Below are 27,190 nucleotides of genomic sequence, written 5' to 3' on the forward strand. Positions count from 1 at the left end.
CAAAGCCAAGTGGAAAGGGCAGATAGGGAGGGTTCAAACTTCTCCTCCGCCCTGCATAAAATGACCTTTGGAGGCCCACAATTTGGGATGATTCCGGGGCAGGTTGCAAGATTATAACACAATATGAAAAACAATTTAACCATGAAAATAAGACGAGTCCTACAAAAATACCACACAAAACCAGTAAAAATGTAGTATGAAAGCATGCAGAAACAAGAATTCAGGGAATTTCTACAGATAAAAACTGGCCTTATGCTCCAGGAGAGCCTGGGGGGAGAAGAAGGGGTGTCTCAGCAAGATGGGTTCTGCTTCATGGTGGAAGGACAATAGCAGAAAAGCCCATTTTGGGAGTCACTGCCCTGTGACACCCTGCAGGGCATAATACTGCAAGAAGATTCTCCCCAGATGATCTAAGTCAGGGGTCAGCAACTTTTTTCAGCCGTGGACTGCTCCACCGTCCCTCAGACCATGTGGTGGGCTGGACTATATTTTGAAAAAATAATAATGAAAGAATCCCCATGCCCCACAAATAACCCAGAGATGCACCGTAATACAGTTCTCTCATACTGTATTACGATGTGGTATGCTGGTTTGACAGCTATAAAGTCCCTACAGAGGGTGGTGAAGACAGCACACGATATCATGGGCTGTCACCTGAGTCTGCTAGATGTCATCGCAGGAGACCATTGCCTCAGAAGAGCAAGGAACATTCTCAGGGACAACTCACACCCTGGCCAGCACCTTTTCAATCTCCTGCTCTCGGGCAGGAGATATAGAAGCATTATAAGCTGCACCAACAGGTTAAAGAACAGTTTCTACCCATGGTCCGTGAGGCTGCTGAATGGAAAACAGCAACATCGCAAGTGATGTTCAGAGTTGGTGGTGGTACGACAACACACAGTGTGTAACAAGGACTGAGATATTGTGGAGGGGCTCGTTTAAGCTCACTGTAAACAAGTGGTACAGTGACAATAAAGTATTTCTATTTCTATTCTATATTAAATAAAAGCACACACTCTACTCATGTAAAAACACCAGGCAGACCCCACAAATAACCCAGAGATGCATTTTAAACAAAAGGACACATTCTAGTCATGTAAAAACACACTGCTGGGGGCCAGATTGAGAAGGTGATTGGGCCTCATCCGGCCCACGGGCCTTAGGTTGTCTACCCCTGATCTAAGTGATCTTCCCATTGAAATTCCTAATGTTCAAATATGGCAGAGTTTGTCCAGCTCTCCTTCAATTTCAGTCCTCTGAAGGTTCAGGGCTCCCTCTGAATTTAAAGGGGGACCATGGTCTTGGGGACCCAAATGGCCTCGGGGACAAAAGAGCTGAGCTCCGGGGGCTGAGCAAGGTCCCTTCGCCCTCCAGGTGGCCCTGGACTTCTTGGTGGGAAGTCGTGGGGGGCAACGACAGCATTACAGAAGGCACAGTGGGACCGGAGGACCCCGGGGGTGAGGGGAGAGGCCACGCAGAGAGGCAGTTTCCATGGGTAGCAGAGCTAGTGGCTGACAAATGTGCGACACTTGTGTCAGAAGATACACGGCTTTGCTCTTCTTCAGCACCAGAGTGGAGCTGAGCCTCCTGTGCACCTGCAGGCCAGTTCTCTCTGCCACAAATGGAGGATGTGAGTTCGTTCCTTTGTGGCGAAGGCACTGGGCTGTTGCACCCATGAACGCTTTGCACATCCTGGTCCGGGTTAGCGGAGAGCTGGGGAACCAAACACTCAGCCCTGCTCCTTTCTGGTCCTTGCTTCGAAAGTCTGCAGATCTCTTGGATCTGTTGCTGGAACCTCAGTTTGGCTGTTTGGGGAGTGAAGAAACAGGAGCAGAGATTTAGTAAAGAAATATTATCTCCCCCACTTTCAGCTCCAAAAGATTCCAGGGCAGCAAATAATACAGTTGGGGTTTTTTAATACCTATATAAAACTGTAAGGCACATCTGGTTGGCCACAAAGAGAACAAGATGCTGGTCCAGATGGGTCCCCTTTGGTCTGATCCAGCAGCTAAGTTCTTCTTAGGTTTTTAAGTTCTTCGATAACATTTAAGCATCGGTAGAAAACTACCAACGGTTCAACCTCAGCTGCTCCAAAGTTAAGCTATCTAAGAAGTCCTTGCAAGAAAATGCAACCATGGTGTGCGGTGGCCCCTTAAAGACTAATAGATTTATTTCAGCATAAACTCTCTCTCCCTCCATTAAAGCTTATGCCAGGGGTCTCCAACACAGCCCCACTCCCTGCAGTATGTCCGAAGGTGCTTGGTAAAGTCCTCAGTAAAGCTCCCCTCAAAGATCCGCAACAGATGTGGGACTGTTTCCTCTTCTTCCTCTGTTCTCGTTTCCATTGACTGGGCCACTCCTGCCCTGCCTCTCTTCTTCCGCTCTTTCAGATGTGGTAGCCATTTTGTGTTGCACCATGCCCTCACAGTAGCCATTTTGTGACGGGCCAAGGGCCAAGGGCCCCCCAAAAATTCAAGGAGGGGGCTGGGCCCCACCAGGCCTTCCTGTGGGCATCACTGGGCCTTCTCATGGCTGCAACAGACACCATTGGGCCTCCCTTCGGCCGCAATGGGCCCCATCCGACCTCACTGCCTCCTCCTGCTGTGTGACACCACACACATGCACTGCCCCCCCCCAAAAGTTGGGCAGAACCTGGCGCCTAAGAATGCCCACCGTTCCAAAAAGGGTTGGTGACCCTTGCTTTTAGCAAACAAGCAGAAGAACCAGTAACACAAAACAATGCTTATAGTCTCAAATATAATAAATTAGCTATGCCACTGCAGATTAGATTACTGCAATGCGCTGTACAGACCTCTTTTTGAAAACAGTTCAGGAGCTACAGCTGGTGCAAAAATTCAGCAACTAGATTATTGACTGGGAGCAGAAGGTCTGAGCGCATTGCACTAATTCTGCCTGACTCTCCTGTCAATTCTTTTCTGGGCTCAGTTCAGAGAGCTGGTTTTCACCCACAGAGCCTTTGGCAGCTCAGGACCACAATACCTCAAGAACCGCCTCCCTCCACAGGAACCGACCTGGGTCCTGCAATTGTCATCTGAAGCCTTTTTCTCTGCATGAGCCACCCTTCACGGGCAGCAACACAAGAACAGGGCCTTTTCTGAGTTGGCCTCCCAAGAATGGGAAACTCTCCCCAGGGAGGCTCATCTTGCCCCTTCCTTATACATCTTCAGAAAACATTCCTTTTTGGCCAGGCCTTTAGCTTTTATCTATCTATGGCCTTCTTGCATGTGTGTTTTAATGTAGGTGTTTCAAAAATATATGTGCTGCTTTCAATGGATGTACAGTGGTATCTTGGGTTAAGTACTTAATTTGTTCCGGAGGTCCGTTCTTAACCCAAAACTGTTCTTAACCTGAAGCACCACTTTAGCTAATGGGGCCTCCTGCTGCGGCCGCACCGTTGATGCGAGATTTCTGTTCTCATCCTGAAGCAAAGTTCTTAGGTACTATTTCTGGGTTAGCGGAGTCTGTAACCTGAAGCATATGTAACCTGAAGCGTATGTAACCCGAGGTACCACTGTATGTGTTTTTTGCTTAGCATACTGTAAGTCACTTGAGTTGCTGTGGCAAAAAAGTGATTAATACTTCTTAAATAATGTGGAAGGAAAAAAGAGGATTCTGTCAAAGTGTGTTTTGTCAACACTACCCAGGTAATCTTTCCCAGTCCTACCTGGAGATGCCGGGGGCTGAACCTGGCACCTTCTGCATGCCAAGCAGGTGCTCTAACACCTTACAGCAGGCCAAAGGCCTACCGAGTCCAGCAGCATCCTCTTCTCACGGTGGACAACCAGGTGCCTATCATCATCACCATCATCCTTATCATCCTTCCTACCTTTCATTAAGGCTTCATTCTTCTGCTTCAGAGCTTGGATCTCAGAGGCCATGGAGGTGATCTGGAAGGGAGAAATGAATTATAAGGGGGGGGGGTGCCACATCTGCACCATACATCATGTTTAGCAGTCATGGCATCCACCAAAGAATTCCTGGGGAACTTTTCTTTTACAGGGTCAGATTTAAGGTGCTGCTTTTGACCTTTAAAGTCCTTCACGGCCTAGGACCCTCGTACCTACAGGACCGCCTCTCCCAGTATGCCCCACAGAGAGCCTCAAGGTCCATAAATAGCAACACCCTAGTGGTCCCGGGCCCCAAGGAAGTCAAATTAGCCTCAACCAGAGCCAGGGCCTTTTCAACACTGGCCCCGGCCTGGTGGAACGCTCTGTCTCATGAGACCAGGGCCCTGCAGGATCTGATTTCTTTCCGCAGGGCCTGTAAGACAGAGTTGTTCCGCCTGGCCTTTGGCTTGGAGCCAATTTGATTCCCTCCCCCTCTTTCTTTTTTCTTTTCCTTCTCCTCCTGCGATGAGGCTACATTTAAATATTTTTCAATATTTTAATGTTGTATTTTAATTTTGTTTTTAAGTTGTAGTCATTCAACTTGTTTTTATTATTGCTTGTAAGCCGCTCTGAGCCCGGCCTTGGCTGGGGAGAGTGGGGTATAAATAAAAATTATTATTAATTATTATTATTATGTGACCTGAACCTTCCAAACGCCGGCTTCATCAGATCGGGAAGGTGGACTTGTCAAGTGGCCTCTCTGAATGGGTGGCAGGAGCAGGGCCGGCCCGCCCACTTGGCGGACTGAGGCAGCTGCTCTGCAGTGAGCAGAGGGAAGGAGAAATCTCTCGAGAGCCCTATGGGATCACACAGAGGCCTTGAGAGATCTCACCGGAAACTGGAGGCCACAGCCTCGGGACCCTGGGAAGCAAGTCTTTAGCGCAGGCAGCAGTGGCGGGCAGGCGGTGCACAGCACAAGGTGTGCACCCAGGGCAACACCTTCCTGTTTTGCCTCAGGCGGCAAGGCAGGCTGGTCTGCCCCTGAGTGAGCAGGAGGAACCCCTGGCATTTTCCTGCCACCCCCATCAGCAGTCTTCCTTACTATTTCCGTTTTCTCTCTCAGCTGCTGCTGTAGACTCTGGGCTTCTCCACTGGTGCCGGGAACACCCTGACCTTCCTCAGGAAGCCTGATGGGTTTGGCGACAGTCTGCAGGAAGCACAAAGAAGAGGCTATAGAAATCCTTGAAATTCCAGAGGGCACCATGCCCTGAAACCCGACCACGGACATCATGCACCCGGAGAGGTGTAGGAACCACACACTAGGCTCTGTGCTCTGGGGTTCAGTTCCCCCTTCCAGCCAGCTACTCTGTTTCCCACGACAATGGTGGCAGGAGCATGAAGGTTTGTGGGTTGGGCACACAGAGGGCACCCGAGGGTTACAAGCTGTCCGTGAGGCTTGGGTTGTCCACACTTGCCTTCAACACTTCAGGGTTTCCCCTGGAAAGGCACATTTGGATGGAGGGTCCTTCTGTATCTTCTCCACTGCTCTAAAAATAGTGGGGCAGAGGGAGTGATGGAATGATGCTTCCATTGTCCTTAAAGAATAAGTGCCCCCATACAGTGCAGGGGCAAGTAATTTCTGTCAGGAGTTCAGCCTACACTCAAGTAGGACCCTGGCAGAGACACATGCCCGACTGGCATGTTCTCTCCCTCCTGGTCTTTCGTTCGGGAGCTTCAAAAGCTTTCTTCAGCCCGAACATCACAGTGACCAGTGGCAACTGGCACCGGCACACTTAGGGATCAGCAGAGTCTTTGCAGTCGCGTAACAGATCTCAGCAACTCAGCATTTTGGCTAATCTACTTTATTTACATATAAACACACACGGAGCACTGCAACATGGCCCCTCTCTCTCTAGCATCAGACAGCAAAGAGAGAAAGAACAAAGGACAATAGTCCCACTTCACTGAACACAGTAATATCCTGTCTCCATCACTTCCCACTCTGTGGAGTCAAAACATACACCGTCATGTGATAGACAAAAATCCCACGACTGCAACCATGGAGCAGGAATTCTAACACCTTCCCCTCAAAAGAAAAGGGTTTGAAGGGTTTGGGCACGTTGTTGAAGCAGAGAAAGCCAATTCCTTTTCTGATGCTCGTTGTGTTACAGCTCGGATGGGAACATCAGAAGCGGCCTGCTGGATTAGGCCAAGGGCTCATTCAGTCCAGCATCCTGTTCTCATGGTGTCCAACCAGATACCCCAGTGGGGAGCACACAAGGACAAGAGCAGTCCTCTCTCCTCCTGCAGTTTCCAGCAACTGGCATTCAGAAGCATTGCTCCCTCTGATTGTGAAGGCAGAGTAGAGACATCCTGGCCAGGAACCAGGAGCCTTCTCCTCCTCCATGAATTTGTCCAAACCTTTTCTAAAGCCATCCCTGCCTTCTGCAGGAGCGAGTTCCACAGTTTACCGTATTTTTCGCCCTATAGGACGCACTTTTCCCTTCCAAAAATGAAGGGGAAATGTGTGTGCATCCTATGGGGCGAATGCAGGCTTTCGCTGAAGCCTGGAGAGCGAGAGGGGTCGGTGTGCACCGACCCCTCTCTCCAGGCTTCGCGGACCTCTCCGCAAGCAGCGGGAGCCAGCGCTGGGCTCCCACGGCTTGCAGAGAGCTGCCTTTTGGGGGGCTGGGGTCGGGGGAAGCTCGGGCCTCCCCCGCCCCAGCCCCGCGCCTGGGGGGAAAATAATTTTTCCCCTTTATTTCCCCCCCAAAAAACTAGGTGCGCCTTATGGGACGGTGCATCCTATAGGGCAAAAAATACTGTAACTCTGCACTGCGTGAAGATGGACTTGCTTTTCTCTGTTCTGAATCTTCCTATCTTCCAGCAGGCCTCTCCTTAGGTTCTTATGTAATGTCTGGAGGACACCATATAGGGCTGCCCCCAGCCTCATCTCTTTCTTTCTCCCCACCCTTCCTCTGACAAATGTGGTGGATTTTGGGACTCCTGTCACTCCCAACACCCGAGTGCAGTGTTACTCCACAAGAAACCCATCAGGGAGGGAGGGAGGGAAAACTTCTTACCAGCATCCCTTGCGACTTCAGAGGCGAAACTGAACTTTCTTCCTTCGGTCCTCCGGGATGCTTCTTGTACCCTGCCTGCTGCTGCCTGAAAAGCTCCTTCAGCTGTCAGAAGGGCAGAAAACAGATGCAAGGTTGAGCTTAGCCAGCAGGGATTCCCAAAAGCAGCTATGAAAAATTTGGTAACCTGGGTTAGATGCAATATTTGAGCTGTGCCATGGTGTATTCCAAGTTTCCTGGCAGCAGCTGGAAAAGCATCACAGAGCAACACATAAAGCAGAATGCTGTGTGGGCGGTGCGGTATAAACCCACTTCTGATGCACCATCAATAACATGTTGCATAATACTCCCACCCACCCAAAGACAGGAGAGCCCCATAAACAGTAACACTGCTAATTTGGATTACATATTTTGGGTGCCTCTGGGCTGTCGGTGTTTTGCAGGAGAGGAATTACGTTCATGCTAAAACTGAGAGCCCATGTGGCATAGTGGTGTGTCAGGCTAGGGCCAGGGTTCAAATCCTGTCTCAGCCATGAGGCTCACTGGGTGTGACCTTGAGCCAGCCACCCACTCTCAGCCTAACCAGCCTCACAGGGCTGCAGTGGGGCTTAAATGAGGAGGTGGGCACAGCCACATACACCACCCTGAGCTCCTTGGAAGAAAGATGAATATAAACATAATAAATGAATCAAGTTTATGTATGCAATTTTAAAGCTGATTAAAAGTGTTCTGCTGCCCCTAGTACAACAAATCCACTTTGTGAAGAAGAAAAAACAGCAGCAACAACACAGACTTCTTTGTGGTTTGGAAAAGTGACAGTGGAAACACATTGAAAAGTGTGGGGTGGACGGATTATGAACAGGAACGTGTTCCACAAGCAGCTCAGGACACAGGCTCATTTTCACGTAACTGCCACACAAAGAAATCCGAATGAATGCTGCTTTTATAATTAAGTGTTTTAAAGTACTTTTAATTTGTTGTTAGCCACCCTGAGCCCGGTTTTTGAACCGGGAAGGGCGGGGTATAAATAAAAAATTAGTAGTAGTAGTAGTCTAGCTGCCTTGTACCCTTTTGCAAACAAATCAGGATTGGTGCTACATAATCTGTATTTCTGGAGGAGCCCCCAAGTCAGTCACACGGAGGGAATTCCTTCTGTTGGTGCAGGAACAAAGTTTCCTCTGGGGGGATGTTTAACCTGCCAGGGGCATTCCTGGCGCCTGTGCAATGTCACGTCACTCGGCCCCATGCCAGCTCAAACATTCATTTTGCTGCATGCACTTAATCCAATGCAGCGGAGGGCAGAATTTCACACCAGCTTGACAGCTGGATGTCTAACCTTTATGGTGCTGTGCTGCAAGCTGGGTAATTTTGAGGCCTGATGCCCCTTTTAAATCTGTTCCTGTGCCTCGATTGCGCTGCTGTGCTTGGCTGAGCAACACTGGAAGCTGCTTGAGTCAGACCACGGGTCCATCTAGCTCAGTATTTTAATGTATTTTTAAGCATTTGTTGGAAGCACTGATTTGGTGCCTTCTCATAAAATGCCAGCAATACTGTATAAACACACACACACACACACACACACACACACACACACACTAAAAGCAGTGGAACACAATAATAGAAATGTCTGGCTACTCAGGGACATTTTAAACAAAGACACAGGCTTGTCAGCAGAAGGAAGGCTTCAAGAGACACCTGGAAGTCAAAAGGGAGGGTTCCTGTTGAATTTGTCAGAAGAGTGCTCCACAGTACCTACCACGGGGCCAGGGATGCTGGCCTTGTGTTCCCACCCTGGTTTCCTGTGCACTCACTGCGTTTCCAGTCCTGGGTTTCTTTTATCAGACCAGTGGCCCACCTAGTCCAGCACAAGAGCCCTCTCCCCTCCTGAGGCTTTCAGCAACTGGTATTCAGAAGCATCTCTGCCTCTGACCGCAGAGGCAGAGTGTGGCCATTGTGGCTAATAGCCATTGGTAGCTCTCTCCTCCTCCATAAATTTTTCTAAACCGCTGTTAAAGCCATCCAAGTTGGTGGCCATTGCTACCTCCTGTGGGAGGGAGTTCCGCAGTCCAATAATGTGTTGCATAGTGTACATAAACATAAATGAATTGAAGCGGGGGGTTGAGGAAGAGCTGTGAAATGCACGGGGGGACAGGGGACGATGACCCAACTTCACTGCTCTAAATAGATAACAGCCCTGCTCCAGATGGAGACCAGAGGTTGCAGAGCATGCAGGAGGTCCTGGATTTGATCCTTGATATCCCCACACAGGGCTAGGAAGTGCCTCCCGCCACCTTAAAGTCAAGACAGCCGCTGTCGCTCAGCATGGCCAGTCCTGGGCCAGATGAACCAAAAGTGTGATTCGATATCAGGGCAGCTTTCTAGCAAGCTTTCCCAACCTGGTTACTTCAACACACTTTGAACTACGATGCCCATCAGTTAGAGGATGTCAGGCAGGCAAAGGGTTCCAAAATGAAAGCAAGTGTCGTTCAAAACCATATATTTAGCTGAGGGCTGGGCTAGATGACCCTTGGGGTCCCTTGCAACTCTACAATTCTACGACCCTATGAATATATGATGTATGGAAGTGAGAGCTGGACCATAAAGAAGGCTGATGGCCGAAGAATTGATGCTTTGGAATTCTGGTGCTGGAGGAGACTCTGGAGAGTCCCATGGACTGCAAGAAGATCAAACCTTTCCATTCTTAAGGAAATCAGCCCTGAGTGCTCACGGGAAGGACAGATCCTGAAGCTGAGGCTCCAGTACTTTGGCCACCTCATGAGAAGAGAAGACTCCCTGGAAAAGACCCTGATGTTGGCAAAGGGGAGAAGGGGACGACAGAGGACAAGATGGTTGGGCAGTGTTCTCAAAGCTACCAGCATGAGTTTGACCAAACTGCGGGTGGCAGTGGAAGACAGGAGTGCCTGGCGTGCTCTGGTCCAGGGGGTCACGAAGAGTCGGACACGACTAAACGACTAAACAAAACAATGAATATAGCACCAAGTGGACTCATGCTCATACTTCAAAGCAGGAAGTGGTGGGCAGATGAGTCAACAGAGGCTCTTGTGTGTACACCCACAAACACACACCTTGTGAACGCTCCCAGGATGACATTTCCTTCCTCCATGGCTGCGGCCTGCTGTCTCCAAAGAGCCGTGAAGAACACGGTGAGTCAGGGAGGAAGAGGCAAAGGTGAGGAGGGATGATGACAGAGGTGATGCCTACCTGCTCGGTCACCAGCTGATGCTGCCGCCTCAGACTCTCCCGCTCTCCCTGGGGGCTCCTGGTGACTTTCGCTTCCGAGTCCTGACTCTGTTCCTGGGGGAGGAAACGGACCTGTGTGGGCAGAGAGGCAGGAGGATGGCAGGGCCCTGTTCTGGTTCCCGTCTCTTTCACAAATCTCGGCTTCTGGAAGTGGGAGGTGAAGCCTCGGGGTTTTCGGCAACCCAGCTGGGTGCTGTGCCAGCCGCAGAAACCCTCCCAAGCCTGCCCAGCCATGCCCTGTACCTGCCTTCCCAACGCCCTCAAGGACAACCTGGGCCCCCCCCCACAGGCTTAGCAGGGAGGCTAAAGGTGAGGGAAAAGACACATCTCAGTGGCAGGGTGTCTGTCTTGCAAGCAGAAGGTCCCAGTTTCTGTTCCCGCAGGTATCTCCTGGTGGGACTGCGAGAGACCCCTTCCTGAAGGCGAGGAAGACGCCACATGGCAGAGGTTCCTAGGGACTACTGCAATGCGCTCTACATGGGGCTACCTTTGAAGGTGACCCGGAAACTACAACTAATCCAGAATGCGGCAGCTAGACTAGTGACTGGGAGCGGCCGCCGAGACCACATAACACTGGTCTTGAAATACCTACATTGGCTCCCAGTACAGTGGTGCCCCGCAAGACGAACGCCTCGCAAGACGGAAAACCCGCTAGACGAAAGGGTTTTCCGTTTTGGAGGCGCTTCGCAAAACGAATTTCCCTATGGGGTTGCTTCGCAAGACGAAAAAATCTTGCGTCCCCCCGCGGTTTTTTCCCGCTTTTTCCGCCCTTTTCCTAAGCCGCTTATCAGCTGTTCCGCTAATAAGCTGCTTAACAGCTGATCGCTAGAAGCCGCTAGACAGCTGTAGCGCTAATCCGCTAAGCTGTCAATGGGCTTGCTTCGCAAGACGAAAAAACCGCTAGACGAAGAGAATCGCGGAACGAACTCTTTTCGTCTAGCGAGGCACCACTGTACATTTCCAAGCACAATTCAAAGTGTTGGTGAAAGCCCTAAACAGCCTTGGCCCAGTATACCTGAAGGAGTGTCTCCACCTCCATCGTTCTGCCCGGACACTGAGGTCCAGCGCCAAGGGCCTTCTGGCAGTTCCCTCACTGCGAGTAGCCAAGCTACAGGGAACCAGGCAGAGGGCCTTCTCGGTAGTGGCGCCCACCCTGTGGAATGCCCTCCCATCAGATGTCAAAAAGATAAACAACTACCTGACATTCAGAAGACATCTGAAGGCAGCCCTGTTCAGGGAAGTTTTTAATGTGTGACATTTTAATGTATTTGTTGGAAGCCGCCCAGAGTAGCTGGGGAAACCCAGCCAGATGGGCGGGGTACAAATTATTATTATTATTATTATTATTATTATTATTATTATTAATAATAATAATAATACATGGCATGGGGAGAGTGGACAGAGGACAGTTTCACTCCCTCTCTCATAATACTGGAACTCATGAGCATCCAATGAAGCTGAATGTTGGAAGATTCAAGATGGATTAGGGGAGCAGCATTTCTTCACATGGCACACAGTTAAACTATGGAACTCCCGGCCACATGAGGCATTGGTGGCCGCCAGCTTGGCTGTAAAGGAGGACTGGAGAAATTAATGGAGGAGAGGGCTACTGACAACTCCTAGCAAAACATGGCGCTCCTTGCCCCCTTAACAGTTTGCTGCAGGCTGGCCTAAAGGATTTCTGCAGTTCTATGACTTAAAAGCAAGGGAAGCTTTTCCTTGGTCGCATCCATGCCATACACAGAAAGCACACGGCTCCTCAAAGAATCCTGGGAATGGTATTTGTTGAGGGTGCTGGAAACTATAGCACTGTGGTGGGGAAACTACAGCTCCAAGGGCTCTGTGGGGGAAGCTGCCTGCTTCAAGGCATGGCCTGGCTGGGGCCAGAGAGAACGGAAAAGCTTCACCCGTTCAGATTTCAACAAGACAGGCTGCGGCTAAAGGCGCTCACAAAGGGACAGCAAAGCCTTTAGGGCCGGAGGGCTGCCTTCCCATCAGAGCAACCTTCTGGGGACCACATGCCAGTGGTGGGCGGGGCCTGAAGCAAAAGTGGACGGAGCAACAGATGCAAATTATTCCTTTGCCCAGCTGGCACACTCAAGCACAAGGCAGGGTCAGAGCTCCAGGACATATTTTCAGCTAGACAAAAACACTTCAGGACAGGGCGGTCCAATACGCGGCCTGGGGGCAGCATGCAGGCTTCTAGACCTTTTGGGATGGCCCTTGGCAACATTTGACGCCTCCCCCAGCCCCAATGCTACCTTCCCAAAGCCTAGTAAGGAGGCGCTGGGCTTTGGGAAAGAGGTGTGATGTCTCTGGCAGAGAAAGAGCCTGCAGGGTTGTTATGTACTGAGTTGAATAGGATCCAAACTGCAGCAGTCTGATTGGTCCTAGAACAATAGGATCCAAAAGGCAGCAGTCTGATTGGTCCTAGAACAATAGGATTCAGAATGCAGCAGTCTGATTGGTCCTAGAACAATGCAGCAGTATGATTGGTTGGCAGGAACCACCCAATCATGCTCCAGATAGAAGTGAATCCACAACCTGATTGGCTTACAGTAGAATTCCGGAATTAGCCAATCATGTGCAGCCCGTTGTGTAAATAACGTATATAAAGCAGATACTTTGAGGGGACTTTCATTCATTCCTCCTCACCAAGAGCTGAATAAAGAGCATGAAATCACTTTGCGACTCTAAGTACATTTCAAGGGTTCCGTGTCAAAGCCTTCTTGAGGCCCACTTGGTATGAAAAGCTGGACCTCCCTGCTCCAAGAGGCTGTGAAGTAGGGCCAGGGAGAGGCCTGGCTTGCAGAGAGTCCTGGTGGCTAGATGACAAGCCTGCACAGATTCAGGAGAGCACTACATGTTTTATTGCACTGGGTGCCAAGCCTCGGGGGCACCACAACCGTGATTTTGCACGGAGCACAAGAAATGGGAGGGTGCCAAATTTTGGAGTTGCACAGGGCACTGCTGACCCCCAAGTTCCGCCACTGCCCTGGAGTTCCCCATCCCTGCAGTAGCAAAAGGGAAGAAAAAGGCAAGAGATGGGGTGTCATCTCCCCAGCGGCCCCACACCTTGGCAGAGAGGCCTGGGGCTCTCATGTTCTGCAGCTCCTCCTCCCTGGTCTTCGTTGCTGCCGTCCTCTGCCCCTGCCGACCTCTCTCATCCTGGGGCATGTGCTCCTGGCTGTCCAGCCGGCTGCCCACCTCCTCCTGCTTGGCTTGCAGAGCTGCTTCTAGCTCCAGGGTACGAGCCTGCAGCATGTCCTTCTCTCTCTGTACGAGCCTCCAGGATTCCCTGCAAGAAACAGAGGGGACAAGGCAGCCGCTCGCTCGCTTTCTGACCTCATGGTGACAGGGGTTACTTCAAGCCCCATGTCAGGGTCCTTTGCTCTTGGTCCAGAAGCTGCAGTCAGTGCAGGATGCTGAAGGGTTATGGCTGACAGAGGGGAGGTCTGGTCAGCATATTGCCCCTGTGCTCAGAGATCTGCACTGCCTGCCAATTTGCCACCAGACCAAGTTCAAGGTGTTACAATTAGTATATAAATCCTGAACAACTTGAGATCTCATTTTACCATATCCCCAAACATAGCCCCCCTGCATCTGACTACTCCAATTGCTGGAGCTGGCATTTTTACACCTACCACATAATACCCATTCTACAATTGTAAGAACACTATCTTTGGAACTCCCTGCCTACTGATATCACTGTACTCTTTCCAGTACCTGCTAAAAATATTGTTGCTTAGGAAGATGTTTAAAAGTTGATGAAAGTTTCGATCCATTTTTAGTCAATTGCTGAGTTTATCTTTTTAAGAGTTGTTTTTCACAGGTAATTTTATCATTTTATTCTCTTTGTAAACCGCTTTGAGGTTTTATTTTCACAATTGTGCTGTGTATTACACTTTAATAAATAAACAACTAATAACTAAATAGCAGCTACAAACCTCCACTTGGTTGTTAAGCTCACTTCATGACCTTGAATCATTCTCTCAGTCTAAGCTAATTTTGAACTGAACTCAATTTCTGCCCCATCCCTGCCTCTGGGCAGCAGAGAACAAGACTTTGCCCTCTTGTGACAGAGGAATGTACAAAAAAAACACACTCCCTGAAAAGCAGCATATCAGGCTGCAGGATCTCTGCCATCTCCTAATATTTACTACTGTAGCAGGTCAACAAATTACTGTATACCAGAGCTTTCCAAACTGTGTGTCACGATATGTCATTGTATTGGCTGCAGTGTGCAAGTGTGTGGCATGACTGCTCCCCGCACTCCTCCCAGAGCTGGAAAGGGGTAGTTTAACCTTCAGTTTGCTAATAAAACTGAATTACCGCATCACGAAATCATGCATGTCTAAAAAGTGTGCCCCCAACAGGAAAGGTTTAGAAAGCTCTGCTATATATACTGATAGGGGAACTACAGCTAAGAGAATATGCTTCCATAGACTGTATTAAGGATGTGTCAAGGACATTTGTGCAGGGAAAACTCAGCCTTGAGCCAAACTGATGGAAAGTAGAGACCAAATTCTTCTTGCTAATTCAGGCATCCAGCTCTGATAATACAGGCACACTTTTCCTCTGGAACGTGACTTAATTCCTGTGCACATGCAAAGCTAAGGGGAGGGAATGCCTCTCTGGAAGTCTGTGTGGCTAACAGTCCTTTGGACTCTACTCCTGGAGGGTTCCCAACAGCAGCTGTTGCTTTGACCAAATAAAAGCCATATTAAACATTGTGACTGGAGTGGTTAATTGGAGAAAAGCAGCAGCTCAGGAAAAAGGCTATCTCCCAGTGTTTCCTGCCAAGTACCTGAGATTTGCACAGGTTTCCTGGAGAGCCTTCACCTCTTCCTTCAGCTTCCTCCTGTCCTCTTGACTCAGAGAGGCTCCTTCCGCCTCTTTCAGCATCTGGCTCTGCTCATTCTCCAGCGCCTGGATGCGGCTCTCGAGGATCTTCTTCTCTGCTTCGGAGCGATGGAGCTTCTCCAGAGAGGCTTCCAGCCTCTGGCGGCTCTCGGCTGCTTCAGAAGAGAGTGTTTTGCACGCCTGCAAGGGAGATTGCAAAGCCTTTGCTCTATTCACTTGGCCCAGACACCCTTCCAGGCCAGTGCGCACGGCCACTTGGTAAACTCAAGACCTTCTGGGTAGAACTGCTGATCTAGTGAACAGTTGGGCACAGTGCCAGATCGCTACCTAACCACAACTGTCCACCTATGAAAATATTATTATTAGAATATAAAATGGTAATAATATAATATAATATAATATAATATAATATAATATAATATAATACAATATAATATAATTATAATATAATATATAGCCTAGCTTTTTCCCAGACAGGGACTTAAGATGCCAGATAAAATAGAAATAGCTAAAAACAGAAAAACACAATCATTAAAAAACAATTAAACACTTATTAGAATTAAAAAAAAATTTGTGTGTGTGTGTGATATCTATTAAAACATGATCATTACAATAAAAACAGCACAGCACCTGCCCTTTCCTTAAAAACAGTCATTCCCCAAAGACCTTTTTGGAACAAGAAAGTTTTCACTTGCTGGCAGCAAGGAGGGAGCCAGTCTGGCTTCCCTTGGCAGGGAGTTCCAAAGTTGCTTGGGAGCAGCTGCTGAGAGGGCCCTCTCCTGTGTCTCCACTGAGCATACCTATACAGAGCTGATTCATATGTATATTTTTTATGATGTTTTAAGCTGTTTTTGAAGTTGTGTGATATTGTGCATTAATATTACTGCTGTGTTTTAACTCTTATAACCTGTCCTGGGACTTTAGGACGAAGGGCGGGTGATAAATTGTAGTTAATAATAGTAATCTTTCAGGGATGGAGAACATTTTTCCGTGTGAGGCCCACATTCCTTTCCAGGGGAGGGGTTGCATGCCAGAAGTGGGTGAAGTGGGTCAAGCATATTAATGTAATGTATTGCATTATAGTGGGTTACAGAAGTGGGTGAAGCAATTTAATATAATGTATTGCATTTCCCCTCCACCTTTTTCTCCAAGGAACTGAGAGTGATGTAGGTGTTTCATGGATCCCACCCACAGCTGGAGAATAGGCCAGAATGGGGGAACTCACCTGTCTGGTGGACTCCAGCTCCTCCTCCAAGAGAACCTTCTCCTTGTCCTGGTGGTTGACTTGGGTCTTGGCACAGACGAGCTCCGAATGGAGGGCTGAGACTTGGTCGTTGGAGCCTTCCTGCTGTTTCCGTGCACGCTCCAGCTCCAAGGTGAGATGTTGGACCTCCTGGTGGAGAGCCACCTTCTCCTGCAAGACAGTCGCTATGGTCGTTATGGTAATAATTTACTGCTCGCTCTTCTTCATCAAAATGAAAACAAAGCAGCTGGCAGGATCGAAACGCTATAGCTCAACACACGACTGTAGTACTCAAAGCAGCACAGGTAACTATGCTGCCCATCAGATGGCAACTCTTCTTTCCGCCTCTCCTCCAACCCGCTCCCTTCCACCCATTCAATTCACCCTCTATTTAAAACCATTTCTTATGAGGCAATAATCAATTATTTATATTTATGGGCATATTTTTAGCCAATTTTGTGCTTCCCCCCCCCATTGCCTGCACCCCTGGCGGGGCCCACCTCAACACCCCCTAGCTAATGTCCTGCCCAGACCCCATACCTGGAGGAGTCTCTCCCAGTCAGAAAGGGCAGATTCCAACTTCAGGCTGAGCTCCCTCACTTTCTCCTCCAACCGATCCTTCTCCTGTCAGGCAAACCAGCACATTTCCCCCTCAAAATGTCATTCAAACATATTTTGTCAGAGTGAAGAGTGCATGGACCAGCAGTTCCCACACTTTCAGGGCCCACCTTGGTTCCATAAACTCATTCCCAGCGCCCCTCTGCCCTACCCTCTGGCTTAATGCAGAGCTTCCCAGAGTGGGCAGTAAAGGTAAAGGACCCCTGGACGGTTAAGTCCAGTCAAAGGTGACTATGGGGTACGGTGCTCATCTCGCTTTCAGGCCGAGGGAGCCGGCATTTATCCACAGATTCGTGAGCGATGTTCATTTATGCGTAGTTTTATCGGTCTGGTACTCTTGCCAATGTACAACTTCTTGCATGGACACACCCCACTAGTAGAACACTACATACAACAGAAACACCAGGAAGATGCTTTTGTAATTTCCATTATCTGGAAACCTAGAGTTAGACCCATTCAATCGGAGAGATATCAATAGACTGTTATTACAACAGCAAGTCCAGTACATCCATTTACTTAAGACCATGACCCCTATGGGTCTGAATAGCTATCAGGATTATTCATCATTTCTTTAAGACCTTTAAATTAAACTGTAGCTGTCCTCTGAACTTTAGAACTCTATGCCTTTAAGATCTAGGGAATCTCATCTACCCCTTTAAGTGCATATAAAAGGTAACAGGCTCACTTCCAAATTGAAAACACACAGAAAAGCACAAGATACACGTTGATCTACCCACACGTAGATGAGGAATCATATGATTATTTGCTGCCTTAGAGTTTTTAATTTGATTCAACACATGTCATTATTATTAATATTATTTTCAGTTGCTATCTCTGAGAAATGTAGAAAATAACAGGATATATTTATCCGAAAGGCTTCAAACTTACATGACCCTTTAAAAAGGGTAAGGTAAGGAACCAAATGTTATATAATACTGTTTTATAATTTATGACTGCTTTATAATCTATGGTAATTTAGAATTTAAATGTGTTTTCATGTAATATTTGATACTTCTAGCTGATGAAGGTGAATACATTGAAACAGGGCCCTGTCCTGGTTTCTGATCCATAATTAACTTCTGACTTCTGCTCAGTGATTGAAACTAAGACCTTCACGTCGACTCCGACTATGGACTAACATGAACTTGTCACTAAGCATAAACTCTTATTTCTAATTCTGTAACAAATTATTGTGTTATACATATCTTTATGAGTTGGAGTTTGTAATCTCTGTTAGAGTTTGTAATCTCTATTTGAGTTTGTAATCCTTATCAGAATACATATTTTTGAATGGATCAGTTTTTGTTAAAATTGATTATTTATTTGTGAGTAGGGACTACTCCTACTATTGAAACTTACATTGGCCTGAGTTCTTGGTTTGTTTTTTTCTTGGTATATTTAATAACAAGATTCCCAAAGTGGGCATGTGGCTGGCCCCTGTGAGAAGAGGATGCCGGACTCAATGGGCCCTTGGCCTGATCCAGCAGGATCTTCTTTTGTTCTTATCAGTGTCCCCAAACAATGAGCTAGGTTTCAAGATCTGCAACTAAGTGATGGGGCCCTTCTAGCCAAAGGCTGGCCCTCTCCTCCGCCCCCCACAACTAACTGCTAGGTAGGGAGACAATAGCCAGTGTGAGCAGAGCTGGAAGCTGGGGACATAGAGAACTTTTTGTTTCGTGATGGATCCAAAGATTAGACTAACGGAGAAGCAAGATCTATTGGGGTGTTAATTCTGTGAGCCCTTCCATCTTAAGCTCAGGTTGTACCTCTGTGTAAATAAAGCATATATCATAAAGACACCACTGGTCTTCATTCCAAGGAAACGGAAGCCTGGATACCCCAGAATCTCTTGCCACTCAGAAATTGGGGTGGTGTGTAAAACTATATACCACCACTTAGTGCCAACAGCTATGTAGCCAAAACGGGGCTACTGAGAAACAAGAGGGAGATATCAGCAGACTTGGGGGAACCCCAATGTTTGCAGAATTAGGGGAAAGTACTTTTGCAGGGGACTAAGGAGGCAACATGCCCTTCCGCAAGCATAGGTCACATTCACACCACACATTTAAATCACATTTAACACGTGTATAAAGCATGTGGCTTTATATCCTGGGAACTGTGGTTTCTGGCCCCTGAGAACTATAGTTCCCCACCTCACAGAACTGCAAATTCCCAGCCCCCGTAATAGAATATAGGACCCAGGAATGTTTGGGGGAAGTTGTGTGCTTGAAATGTACAGTGTGGGTCCCTCTGCAACTCTCTATTTTAGCTGCTCTGCAGTCTCCTTGGCAAACCTCTTTTGCAGTTTCCAGCTTCTGCCCCATCTCCTCCTGTTTTTCTTCTAGGGCCTTGATGTGGTTTTCGTGAGCCAACAGGCTGCTTTGAAGGCTGACCAGTTCTTCCTGGAAATCAGGAGTGCATTTGAATGACTTCTGTGGTTTTAAAATACATTTGAAACATTATAATGATGATAATGAGTTGTATCCTGACCATCTGACTGGGTTGCCCAGTCAGGGCTTCCAGCTGAATATACACAAACACAACAACCGCAACAACACAATAGGACATCACACATTAACCCTTAACACCTTAACCCATCATCGATAAGGACATTATATTTGTGGCAGTGGGGCTTCTGACCTTGATGAGCAGGGCTGCATGGATTTTGTGCTAAGGAAAATGAAAATTATGCTGCCAAGCAACCCAAATTCTGCATGGGAGTAGGGATTGTTGGGATACTGCTGGGGAGATGGGGGCATCAGGCAGGCCCCCAGCTGGCTCCAGCCACCGCCTGGCAGCCGGGCGATCACCGGTCTCCCTTGGAACAGCATCAAACAGCGACACAAGCCTCAGATACATTTAGAGACTCGGCATGCTCTATCAGCAGAGTGAATAAATCTCGCAACAGAAGTGGCGGAAAGAGCCATGTGTAAGCATGTTTACAGCATTTATTCAGCTTAGTTCAGGAACAAAGGAAAAAACATGTGTGCTTCCCTTCGTGTCCAGCAAACAGCAGAGCAAAAGCAATATACAAAACGGAAGTTCCCAGCAGACTGTGCTGGAATGTAAACAGGCATGTGACACACAACAGTCATGCCTGTTCCCTTTTAAGGTGGAACGGAACTATATCCTAACAGGGATGAATTCTGTGATCTGAATTCAGTAAGCAATCTTTCTTATTTTCATCATTCACTCTGGTTTTGATTGTTGTGCGGAGGGGGTAGGAAGTTATGCAGGCACCAAAGCCATCGCCCCTCCAACAACTGGGAATTGGCCTTCTTAGATTTCAAGAGGCATCACTCAGATGCTTTCAAATATATCGGTGCTTTCATGAAGACTAGCAACTTTGTTTTTTAACTGAAGGCTGTGATTCCTAGGACACTAAATTCTGTGCCCATACACCACCTTTTGTGAATTCTTGCGATTTTAAACATGATAACCTATCTATGTCCGATCCTATGCTAGGTCCAGACATACCCACACACCCCGGCTGAGGTCAATTTTAGGGAGCCATGCTTACCACAGTGGCGTTCTGATTGGAGCCCAGGGATGAGAGTGATCCGTGGTTCCTTATGCCTGGAGAAGATCTAGCCTTTACCAGTTCTGTTTCCAAACTGAAGAGCCTAAAAGGCAGGCACATCCAGACAAATATGAGGCTCCTGTCTGCCGTGCTAAGAATAGTTCATTCCTGTTTCCTAAGTTTGCTTACACATCAAAAGAGTAACAATACCCAGAACATACCATTTACATGCTCTGCAGAAATCATTCCCTCCAACATTTCTCCGATAAAAATAGGGACGGGCACGAAGTACTGGGCAGGTGCTGAGCACAAAGGGTTCACGAAGCTGCGCTGCCTGCCTGCCCACCCATTCAGGGGGATCCGATCCCAGAGACCCCTGACGGCAAGCAGGGCAGGGAATCCTGTGTGGAAGTGCCTGACTCAAGCCCCCTCAAAACCACGTGCCCGGGACTACGTCCCTCCCCCCCCCCGGCCCTCCCCATGCTACGCCCAGCTTCTGCTGGCAGGCACAGACTGTTATATTCCAACAGGGCCTTTGGGAACTGACTGTTTTTAAGGAAAGGGCTGGTGCTGTGATGTTTTTATTGTAATTATCTGTATAGTGGTACCTCGGGTTAAGAACTTTATTCGTTCTGGAGGTCCGTTCTTAACCTGAAACTGTTCTTAACCTGAGGTGCCACTTTAGCTAATGGGGCCTCCCGCTGCCGCTGCACCACCAGTGTGCAATTTCTGTTCTCATCCTGAAGCAAAGTTCTTAACCTGAGGTACTATTTCTGGGTTAGCGGAGTCTGTAACCTGAAGCATCTATAACCCGAGGTACCACTGTACGTTTTAATAGATCTTAGATATGTTAATATTTAATTGTTTTTTAACAATTTCTTTTTTCCTATGCTTTCAGCTGTTTCTGTTTTCTCTATAAGCCGCTTTGAGTCCCTGTCAGAAAAAAAGACAGGATGTGAATGAATGCAATAATAATAGTAAGTTGGGAGACAGGAGCTTGCTGAGGACCAAGTTTAGCGGAGCAGCAAGGGCCCCACTTGCTCTAATGGACCAGCCTCAACTGGTCATATGAACCTTCTTTCCTGGAAGGGAATCAGCCATTAACAATAAACATTAGGAAGAACTTTCTGGTGCCAAGAGCTGTTCAAGAGTAGAATGGAACCCTCGGAAAGCTCTCCTTCGTTGGAGGCTTTCAAACAGAGGATAGATGGCCATCTGTCAGAGGTTCTTTAGCTGAGATTCCTGTATTGCAGAGGGTTGGACTTAGATGACCCTTGGGGTTTCTTTCAACTCTACAATTCTGTGATTCTATAATAATTCAGACTAATCTATGATTTTATATTCCCTTGTTTTTGTTTCTTTCCAACTCAAATGTATTTATATCCTGCTTTTCTTCCATGGAACACATGTGTGGGACTCCCCTCCAGACTGCTTAGCTTCATCAAGTTTGTTGTGCACCAGTTTTCTTGAGGTTACGCCCCGGGAAGACCCTACTCACTTAACATCCAGGTCTCCTTTGTGCTTCCTGTCTTCTGAGCAAGTCATTTCCAACCACTGCTTTTCCTTTTCTATGTGAGCGAAAGAGCTCTCCATCTGCCGTGGAAAAGGCAAGGGATCAGAGGAGATTTCAGAGGCAAACTGTGCATTAAGACCCATTTGCATGAAACGAAGGAGGTCCCAGACTGTGTTCCCAGGTGAGAAGGCATTTAGCCCACCAAGGACCAGAGCGCAAATTGTTCCAGACACTTGAGAGTGGCGCTCTGGCAGCAAACCAGATTCTACAGGTCATAGATTATAACAACAACAGTGTCCGGGTAGAACGAAGGGGGTAGATATACTGGACCGAGGCCATTTAGGGCTTTAAAGGTCAGCACCAACACTTTGAATTGTGCTCAGAAACGTAGTGAGAGCCAATGTAGGTCTTTCAAGACCAGTGTTATATGGTATTGGCAGCCGCTCCCAGTCACCAATCTAGCTGCCGCATTCTGGATTAGTTGTGGTTTCCAGGTCACCTTCAAAGGTAGACCCACGTAGAGCGCCTTGCAGTAGTCCAAGCGGGAGATAACCAGAGCATGCACCACTCTGGCGAGGTAGTCCGTGGGCAGGGAGGGTCTCAGCCTGCGTACCAGATGGAGCTGGTAGACAGCTGCCCTGGATACAGAATTAACCTGCACCTCCATGGGCAGCTGTGAGTCCAAAATGACTCCCAGGCTGTGCACCTGATCCTTCAGAGGCACAGTTACCCCATTCAGGACCAGAGAGTCCTCCACACTAGCCCACCCCCTGTCCCCCCAAAACAGTACTTCTGTCTTGTCAGGATTCAACCTCAATCTGTTAGCCACCATCCATCCTCCAACCGCCTCCAGACACTCACACAGGACCTTCACTGGTTCTGATTTGAAAGAGAGGTAGAGTGCCCTTCTGGATCAGGCCAATGGCCCATCTAGTCCAGCATCCTCTTCTCACAGGGGCCAAACAGATGCCAGTGGGAAGCCCACAAAGGGGATTTGAGTGCAAGAGCAGCACTCTTCCAGCAACTATTCAAGAGGCACGCTGTCTCTGATCCTGGAGGCACTCTGGAATCATCATGACTAGCCACTGAGAGCCTTAACCTCATGAACTTGTCTAATCCTCACTGAAAGCCACCACAGTTAGTGGCCATCACTACGTTTCCTGGGAGCAAATTCCATAGTTTAACTACGTGCTGCGTGGAGAAGTATTTTCTTCTACCTGTTCTGAATATCCCAACATTCAAAGGACCATAGAAACATCGAATTGTAGAGTTGGAAGGGACCCCAAGGGTCATCTAGTCCAACCCCCTGCAAAGCCGGAATCTCAACTAAGGCATCCATTACAGATGGCCTCCAAAAATGTCTCTCTAGCCTCTTTCTCCAAACCTCACATGATCTTACACATTAGGCTTTTCCCCGAAACTGAAAAGCCCAAATTTTCTCCAGAGAGGAGTTGCTCTACCCACGTTGGTTGCCCTTTTCTGAATCTCTCTCGTTTCTGAGGCACAGAATCCAAAACTGTGCACAACACCCCACATTACCTTCTGCTTCAGGGAAAGCAGCTCAAAGTGCATCATGTTGAGTTCCAGCTCAAGGTTCCTCACGGAGCAGGTTTCTCCTGCCTCAATGTTCCTTGGCAGCTCTTCTGGTAAAGATGCTCGCAGGTCCAACTCTGAGCAGCTCTGTCTCCTTCTAGCTAGCAGCTGTGTGGGACTATCCTCCCTTGTATTCCAGTTTGGGAGGCGACAGAAATAATGCCTTCTTCTGATGGTTGAGCTATTGTGTTCTGTACCATCTGGTATATCTCTGGCAAGAACAAGGAAGAACATAAGGAGAGCTCTGCTGGATCAGGCCCAAAGGCCTATCTAGTCCAACAAGTGGCCAGCCAGAGTCATTCCTTCATTTCAGGGGGTTGGACTTGACAACTTTCCACAGGGCCTGCAAGACAGAGCTGTTCCGCCTGGCCTTTGGTTTGGACTCAGTCTGACCCTTATTTTTCCCTCCCCTTATGGTCTTGATTTATCAGCTACTTTAAAATGAGGCTGCATTTTAACCTGTATTTTAAATTGGTTTTTTTTCTTTTCTCCCCCCCCCCCATCTTTCCCCCCTATTATGTTTTTACTGTGATTTTTATTGGTGTTAGCTGCTCTGATCCCAGCTCTGGCCGGGGAGGGCAGGGTATAAATAGCATCTATTATTATTTATTATTATTATGACTGTTTGGGTCTCCTCCAATTTTATGCCTGTAGGAAGCACGCAAGCAGGACCTGATCACAATAGCAACCTCCCCTCCTGCAGCTTCCAGGAACTGTATTTAGAAGCTTCCTGCCTCTGACTGTGGAGACAGAGGATCATACGGGAAGCCTGCATACAGGATCTGAATTCACAAGTTATGAGGAGGCAGATCAGAGCCATCATAACCAGGAGCTACTGATAGACCTCTCCCCCATGAATGTGTTTAATCCTCTTTTAAAGCCATTTCAATTGCTGGCCATCACGACATCTTGTACCTCATGCTTCCTTTCCTAAGAAGGATTTTGAAAGCAGAACCTTGTGTTATGTACTAAGCTTGGATCCTAGAACAATAGGCAAGTAGGATCCTAGAATGCGACAACTGATTGGCTTGCAGGAGAAGACCAATCAGGCTCCAGGAAGAACTTAATCAGCCTATTAGGTTGGTAGGATCGTAGAATGCAACAACTGATTGGTCCTGCAGGGAAAGACCAATCAGGCTCCAGGAGGGAAGCAGAATCAGCCAATCAGATGGGACTCCTTGTGTAAATAATGTATATAAAAGCCTGAGGTTTGGGGGGGCAATTCAATCACTGTTTTACAAGCTGCAATGAAGAGCATGAAATCACTACAGGACTCTTGAGTATATTTCACCTTGCCTGACGCACATACATTCTGCTGTCTATCGTGCGGAGCACTTGTGGTGGACTCATAGACTTGGCTCTCTGGGGATGCTTGGGATGAAGGGGTTCCCTGCTGTATTCTCCTACTCGGCCTCTTGAGCTGCTGAGCTCCAGCGGTCCTGATGCCCCATTGACAGCTATCTGATCAAGAGGAAAAAGAAAGAAAGAGTGGAAGGTTGCTGACTGAGATCTAGGAGCACATTGGATAAACCTGACAGGCAGAAAAGGTGCTCTCTTACCTTTGATGGAAAGAGAACCTTTGGTGAAAGAGCCCTGTCCATGTTGATCCTCTTCAGTTCTCCTGCAGAAAATGGTTGAGAGAGCTGGTGGTTTCTTCTAGAACTTTCTGCAACTTTGCTGGGCAATACCAAGGACTCAATTTCTGCGAAGCCATATGGGAAATTGCTAGGACAGGGCTGGGAGGGCAAGCCTGCAAATCCTCTCCAATTCTGGAGCAACATGTGAAGAGTTGAATGGTCACAGCCGAGTCTTTTTGTCTGTCTCCAGTTGTGTTGATTTAGACACAGATCCAGAATTGGGATCTATGGATCCAAGTTAAAGACAGAAGATCCAAGAAGATCATGGGATCTAAAAGACACGTTACCAAACATAGCCAAAAAAAAAAAAAAGGTAATAATGAGAGATCTCACGAACCTGTGTCTTTCCCAGCCTATAGAGATTCTTCCACAATCCTGGAATTTGGGGAATCCTTATGCCTGAGCTGTTCAACACTGAGAGACGCCGAGCATCAGGGCATTTGCAGAATCCACATTGCTGGAACACTTACCTATGCGGAACTGAAAATGTCAGATTCAGTGACTCTTTCAAAAGCATATTTCTAGAATTTGCATGAAAAACTTAAATTAAAAACTGTTTAAAGACAATTTAAAATGTTTGTGTTTGTTTTTTCTTTGGAATTGCACAGTTGCACAATGGTTACAATTGTGGGTTTCAAAGTCATTGCAAAACACTTTAAAGTATAATGAGTGAGTGCTGTTTTTCTGAAACCTCCCAGAGGACTGTGCATGGGCTTATCCATTACTGACATCCTGAAATCAAATCCTGCTGGGATTCAAACAGCATGCGATCCAAGGGATATCACAAACAGCTGAATAATGGTGTGCCATAATCAGCTTGTGAAAGTGAGGCCACTTGCAGATTGCCTGCCTATTGAGCAGTCATTCTGATTTGTTTGCGGGGCGGTTAAATACCATGCCTTTATATCCCTCCCCTCCTCCCCAAAATTTTAGGAACTGTAGTTTGTGAAGGCTGCTGGGCATTGTAGCTCTGGGAAGGCTAAACTACAATTCCTGCTATCCCACACTTCCCAGTGTATTTTCCTGTCACTTTCCTGACTGCAAAAGGTCAGGGAACCAGGTTTGTTGCACAAGATCTCCCAAGGAACCAGAACTGTGCCACTTGAATCTATTGGTATGTGACTGAACCCCACTCGAAATACTGGCCGTTCAACTCCCTTTGCAAAGACAGGATCCTTGTGCCAACCCCTTCTGAGACCCATCTAGAGATTCTCACGGGTAAGCTGCTCCAGAGGTCAGCTGCTCTGAGGAAGTGAGCCCAAGTAGCATTCTAAAGGGAGAAATCGCTTGCAGCAATGAAGCGTCCAGAACTCTGGGACTTTTCTAGGCTTACCGTACCTCCTGACAAAGCATGCTGGTGTGTCTCTGAATTCCCAGTGCTGAGAGAGAGGCCTGCAAATACGTTCTTTTCTCTTCTGTATGCACCAGCTTTCTGTGGGGAAATACATATCCCATGCCAAGACAAAAAGCAGGGCAGCTGCTGCTATGGAAACTGTGGTGGCAACAAGGCAGTGTGAAACGTGGCCATTGTGAAACGTGGGTCACCTCTCATTGCAGGGAGGAGAAAGGAAGAACACAGAAAAGGGTGTTTGTGTGTGTGTGTGTGTGTGTGTGTGTGTGTGTGTGTGTGTCAATAGAAATGACACACCCTTGAACATTCTGTAGGTGAAAACAAAGATACAGTGGTACCTCGGGTTAAGTACTTAATTCGTTCTGGAGGTCCGTACTTAACCTGAAACTGTTCTTAACCTGAAGCACCACTTTAGCTAATGGGGCCTCCTGCTACTGCCGTGCCACCGGAGCCCGATTTCTGTTCTCATCCTGAAGCAAAGTTCTTAACCTGAAGCAATATTTCTGGGTTAGCAGAGTCTGTAACCTGAAGCGTATGTAACCTGAAGCGTATGTAACCCAAGGTACCACTGTAATTGGTTGTGCTTCAGATCCAGATCATAGCTGTCAACGTTTCCCTTTTTATAAGGGGAATTCTCTTATTCTGAATAGGATTCCTCGCAAG

At 47.8% G+C, this 27,190-nt stretch overlaps 2 protein-coding genes across 6 annotated transcripts in view; one reads left to right on the forward strand and one right to left on the reverse strand.

Moving 5' to 3' along the window:
* LOC309377912 (uncharacterized protein) lies at positions 1-26,684 on the reverse strand. Of its 5 annotated transcripts, none has more exons than XM_081925582.1 (16): positions 26,515-26,684; positions 25,099-25,447; positions 24,849-25,000; positions 23,486-23,750; positions 21,932-22,026; positions 20,434-20,536; positions 19,208-19,315; positions 16,836-16,919; positions 16,278-16,466; positions 14,997-15,232; positions 13,265-13,487; positions 10,151-10,243; positions 6,932-7,033; positions 4,951-5,055; positions 3,848-3,908; positions 1-1,805 (listed from the first exon to the last, which is right to left on the reverse strand). In XM_081925582.1, exons 2-16 carry the CDS (start codon positions 25,318-25,320, stop codon positions 1,249-1,251), a joined length of 2,595 nt encoding a protein of 864 aa, XP_081781708.1. In that variant the 5' UTR covers positions 25,321-25,447; positions 26,515-26,684; the 3' UTR covers positions 1-1,248. The 5 variants fall into 5 exon arrangements, with proteins under 5 accessions (XP_081781708.1, XP_081781707.1, XP_081781709.1 ...); XM_081925581.1 differs by having other exon boundaries at positions 26,510-26,684; XM_081925583.1 differs by lacking the exon at positions 16,836-16,919 and having other exon boundaries at positions 26,510-26,684.
* The window catches only part of LOC309377959 (synaptotagmin-5-like), a 175,933-nt gene that overhangs the window by 20,710 nt on the left and 128,033 nt on the right, over positions 1-27,190 (forward strand). The window lies entirely within an intron of this gene.

Source organism: Podarcis melisellensis, assembly GCF_964234715.1.
Source record: "Podarcis melisellensis genome assembly, chromosome: 9".
NCBI lineage: Eukaryota > Metazoa > Chordata > Lepidosauria > Squamata > Lacertidae > Podarcis > Podarcis melisellensis.